Source organism: Cibotium barometz, chromosome 48 (genome assembly GCF_041138505.1).
Source record: "Cibotium barometz isolate CiBa-2024 chromosome 48, ASM4113850v1, whole genome shotgun sequence".
NCBI lineage: Eukaryota > Viridiplantae > Streptophyta > Polypodiopsida > Cyatheales > Cibotiaceae > Cibotium > Cibotium barometz.
Genome location: NC_141093.1, coordinates 36373494 through 36379020, shown reverse-complemented (window position 1 = coordinate 36379020; position 5527 = coordinate 36373494). Strand labels below are relative to the sequence as shown.

Here is a 5527-nt window from a genome sequence, read left to right as displayed (position 1 = left end):
ATTCTAGTAGGGTTGGTATGCACCACCCTAAGGCAACCATTCTATTAATACTTGAAGCATTTATCAAGCTGGTCGTCTGACTAGATGCATGCCAACCAATTGACCAGAAGGAAACTTGAGGCAAATGATCCTAGCTAAAAATTAATATTCCAAGAAGGATATTGATTATTATCTTAGATCTAAAAATAGGGTTGGATTTACGAGCTCAAAGCTAGAAGCACAAAACAAGGCAAGTGTTAGAGTGGACCGATTCAAACACCATGTTAGTGGTGACATAGAATAAGAAACATTTGATTGTAATCATCACATCTTGATTAATAATGGATTCTATCAATTGTTAATTGAATTTAATCAATAATAAACATTTATCTACTTTTATTATCTACCATGTTAGTGGTGACATAGAATAAGAAAAATTTGATCATAATCATCACATTTTGATTAATAATGGATTCTATCAATTTTTAATTGAATCTAATCAATAATTAAAAAAATTATGTACTCTTATTATCTACCATGCCATCGTGTAAAAATGTGCCACATAATTACATGAAAACCCACTACATGTGTTTATGCTAATACAAACTGAAGCATTGAAATCATGGGGAACATTGACAACATAGTAACATGAAAGCATGTTTTATCCCTCCAAGACATGAGACTAACAAAACATTTCCAAGAAACACTATTTCACCTAGACTTTGAAAAGAACCTTCCTCTTCTCTCTCTCTTCCCCTTCTCTTTCTTCTCCTCTCCATCTCAAATTTATTTAAAAACCCATAAAGATCAAATGATAATACACAAAATAGTGACTGCGCAACAATTCTTAAATTTGACTTCTTAGTCAATTACTCCTAATTTCACACCCAATGGTTAAAAATTCTAACAAGTATTCATCTAGCTTTCCTATTTTTCACTTTTCTCCAATTTACAAACCTCAATTTCATACTCTTAACCTCAATGGTCAAAACACCACACCCAAAATTCAACTTCAATCAATTGCACCTAATTTCACATCCATTTTTTGAAATTTTTCACAAAAGTTCTAGTAGCTCTTCAATTTGCCACTATAAATCTCAAACTTATAATTTCACCTCAATTGTCACACCCAATTGTTAAGATTTCCACCAATTTAATGAATCCCAATCTCTTACTTTCAACCTCAATCGCATATAATTTCACACCCAATTGTCAAATTTTTTACCTTTTTCTAAAATTCTCACAATATGATTTGACAAGTATCACTTCGAAATTACTATGTTTAGTCCATAGAGACAAAACAAAAGGAAACGTGTCGACAAAACAATGAATCGTTTCTCGTGACTATGATTGAAAATCAAAAAAACACCTTCACATAGAGGATACTCCACCTTGAATTACTTACAAGGACTGCGTTGAGCAAAACAATACACCTTCAAGGGTACAACAAATGGTGAACCTTGATTATTATTGTGCTCTACCCCAACAAATGGTGACCTTGGGTATGGATATGCTATCCCCCCATTAGCTTAATAATTATTCAGCTTCATTGTTTGTCATTGATTGATAAAATTTAAAAGGTGGCACTTAAAATCTCCTCTTTAGCTGCAATTGATATAAATTTAAAAGGTAGCACTTCAAATCTCCTCTTTAGCTGCAATTGTATATCTATGGACTGCTAGAATCTCTGGTCTGTCATGTTGTGGATAAAGTTTTTCTAGAAGCAACCTTTTCAATCAAATGGATCAAAGCGAGGATTGCTCTCATTTGCCATGGCCATGCCAGTGCATAAACAAGTTGGACACATCACCTACAACAAACATCATTTCTGTTGAGAAATCTTTACTAGGCATGATTGTCATTGTCTATTAAGTAGTCCCATAAATTGCTTCCACCCAAAAAAAAAAACATATATATATATATATATATATATATATAGAGAGAGAGAGAGAGAGAGAGAGAGAGAGAGCAACAAAGTACTTTGGTTTGCAAATCTTGATAGAGCATGTAGAATTTACCTTAGCTGTTCCTGAGCAATTAGGGCACCTTTCTGACCGAGCTGATGAAGACCCCTGGCCAGAGCCATGATTCGTTGTTGCAACAACACATAAACCAGTTGCTGAGCAACGTGCACATGCCAGATATCCTACAAAAGCAACAAAACGAGAGATGTCATTTGAACCTCCTTAGGATTGAAGGTTGAAAACAAGAAAAGTAGTTATCTTTCTTTGTTGTTCTTCTCTATTTTTACAAAGTCATGATTACTGGGACAAGGCTGGTCAGCCCTGGTTCTGCAGTCCATTGCATCCAGTGACCACAATCAGCCTCTAGCGGGTGATCAATTGCTGGCCCTGCCTGTGGGCCTGGCTATGCACTGTAGGCAGCCCTGGTGCTGCAGTCATTTGCATCCAACAACCACAAATTGACTGCTGGCCCTGCCTGTGCACATGGCTAGGCACTGTGGAGAGCTGTATGCTTCCCATGACCTGTCTGGGGCCCCTAACAGGTCTGTTCACATTGCAGTTCACCCTTGCTATGCTCTCAAACTGACTGCTGCCTGCTGTCCAGCAAGCCAACTGCCTATTCACGTTGATGCTCCAATCATCGTCCAGCGTCTAGCCACCTGGTGGACCTCCAGCAGGTTCTAAGAAAGGTGAAGCAACCCAACTTGAAAACCATCTCCAACAAAAAAACCCCACAGAAAAGACAGAGAGAGATGTAGGGAAGAGGGGAGAGAAGGTGTTCACACCTGTCCCGCGACAATACTTGCATGTCTTGTCCTCTTGCTGTTTCACATTATTTATTTCCACGACAATCAGAGAGGATATAACTCCAACTGCACCTCCAGAAAACGAAGCAACTATCGGGTCCACCTCACTGCACATGACTTTCCAAAAAAGAGATAAAGATGCTGAATTTTTGGCAGCCAAAAATTGTAATTTCAGAGCAGTTAGTCAAAAGAAAATATAAATTTCCTTCTAATTTTATGGTAGAAAGTATTCACCTTAATTGCAAAGGAAGATGGGCATTGCTAATGAAATCTCTGTAAGAAGTTCCACCCGGGCCAAGTTTCAATTCAAGCTGCAAGTGGAAAATGTGGAAATCATTAGCCCAAGTAGTGAAAAAGCTTTCCAAATACATGTGATAATGAGGCTTTCAGATCTCACCATGGGGGCCACAAGCCCACCAAACATGATGATTCCAGCCATTAGCATCAGGCAAGTCGCATAATACTGTCTCAAGGTATTTGAAGTCTGATACAACACCAGAGATACAGTAAGTCCTTATCATTTTGGCTATGGCAATAAAACCAATGACCTTATATTAAAAAAAGAGCAACCCACTGTAGCATGTATGGTGTACCAAAGGGGGTAGAAAGGGGATAAATGACTTGAATTCTGGCATCTCGTTTTCTTCTTCACAAGCGGTTTCCTCCAAGCTTTTTATCCTCTGCTGAATACGCAGCCTCCGTACCTGGTGAAAATTGATGCAGATATGGTAACATAACGTGCGAGGCATATCGCGTTCCTGTTGCCCTCAATTAGCACACAACAAACAATTCAAAACCTACAGAAAAGCAACAACTTTACCTCTTCTAACAGAAGGAAAATGGCATTCCTACGGCTCTTGATGTTCTCTTGGATTTCTTGCAGCTGTAAACGGGCAAAGTCCATCACCGTTTCAGGCCCCTCGATAATGCAGAACCCCTCCGTAGAAGGGATGCTCTCATTCCTGCATTCAAGTCAACTGTTAGGGGATCTCTATATCTAGAACATTGATCTTTCCCCACGATATAGTTACTTTTGTCAAAAAACATGATGGCTTAAGCTATAGTGGCATTGTTTTCTACTACTTTCCCTGGATGCACTGCGTCACGCTCTAGTAATCAAGCAAGTTAAAACTAAGGGTATGAAAAATCATGCATGCACAAGTTACCATAACTCCAGAAAATATAAAAAGTTGCCTGCTGCAGAGGTTACCATTAATGCCCCTCCCCAGCCCAAAGAGAAAAAACACTGTTTTGGTCCCCTCCATAATGCAAAACCCTTGAGTAGATAGGATGCTTTCATCCCTGCCTTGGAATCAAAACTTATAGGATCTCTATATCTAGGAAAACAGATTGCCTACACCTCAGCACACGTGAGGACATAATGAGGAGGATGAAGAAGCCCGTGAGCACAAGACCAAACCAACATGCACCTGGTATAGCTTAAGGGAAGAAAGGTCCAGATGAATCAAAGAGGAGTGATGCATTCATGAAGAGCACCCTTTTAAGTAGGGTTAGCCACCAGTAAAGCAACAGAATTAGGCTTACACAGGGCCAATTCTTCCAGCATATGGGCGGCATTGCATCACCAACAAATATTCAGTGTATGGGACATGCATACATAGAAATATACCTAGATGAATCCAGGAACATGCCCAAATTCACCTTATAAGAAAGTGCAATTTATAACCTCATGGTAGTCATCCACAAGACAATAAAACATCAACTCCATCATGCATAGTATGGACTAATGTCATCAATGCCCAATAGTGGGTGTAGAACTTGGTATCAATATATGCTCCCACACACACACCCCACGCACCCACACACACACACACGCCTCCTTTTGTGTGGACATACTTGCATAGGTTGGGTCTCATAGGGCATGTTCAGTTACGGAAGGAGACATCATACTACTCCCTCTCTCTCTCTCTCTCTCTCTCTCTCTCTCTCTCTCTCTCCATGATAATCTAGATTAGAAGATTGAAAACCTGCCAAAAAAAAAACTATGTCCATGATAAAAACCCCAAAACTAAAATAGTTGCATGCAGAGGTTACCATCGACCGTCCCCTCCAACACACACACGCACACGCACACGCACACGCGCAAACTTCTAACTGAAGAGATATTGAGAAACTGTTGAAGAATACCTGCCATTGTCTGTGTTGCCGCCCAGGCTAGAGTGCGGGGGAAAAAGCTTCATTTTCCGTTTTGTTGTTGTTGTTCTGCAGACCCATGGCTGTGTAGAATGATACCTCCAGCCATTCCAAGGTCTGTAAGCCCCAAAGAGCTTGCCATAGCCACTGTTTGCAAGTGATGAAGAAACACACGTTTGCTGAACCTGCCATTGCGGCATCGTCTGACAGCGGAGAAGCATGAGAGAGGGTTTCTCTGGCCTGATTAGATTTCGAGGTTTCTCTGTGTCGATTAGGGTTTCTATGCAGATTTGGCATAAGCCCCTCTCTTGCAAGGAACTGTCGCCTTGAGCTTGCCCTTTTCAACAATGCATGCACCTTTTGTCCGCTCGCCCATTACAGATTCCTAAACAGGTATGAAAATGATACCCCCCGGACGAATATTCTCAAATTTTTATTTCATGTGTGGAACCACCCCATCTTAGTTTAGAGGGAGTTCCCACGAAGCGGAGTTAGGCTCCCTCCAAAGCTCATTTGGAATTTTTGAATTTTGAATATCCCCCTCATGTTCTCACGCTAAAAACGAAGCCATGGAGGTAACTTGCAAGCTCATCTACAAAAATCGATTGTGCCTTCTTATAGACA

General features: G+C 40.2%; 1 protein-coding gene across 1 annotated transcript; it reads right to left on the bottom strand.

The window, feature by feature from the left end:
• Positions 1 to 1297: 1297 nt before the first annotated feature.
• LOC147611134 (protein ORANGE, chloroplastic-like) lies at positions 1298 to 5260 on the bottom strand. The gene is made up of 8 exons (XM_086785797.1): positions 4898 to 5260; positions 3570 to 3711; positions 3343 to 3453; positions 3147 to 3233; positions 2984 to 3060; positions 2729 to 2856; positions 1998 to 2125; positions 1298 to 1789 (listed from the first exon to the last, which is right to left on the bottom strand). Exons 1-8 carry the CDS (start codon positions 5122 to 5124, stop codon positions 1712 to 1714), a joined length of 978 nt encoding a protein of 325 aa, XP_086641923.1. The 5' UTR covers positions 5125 to 5260; the 3' UTR covers positions 1298 to 1711.
• Between the last annotated feature and the right edge of the window lie 267 nt (positions 5261 to 5527).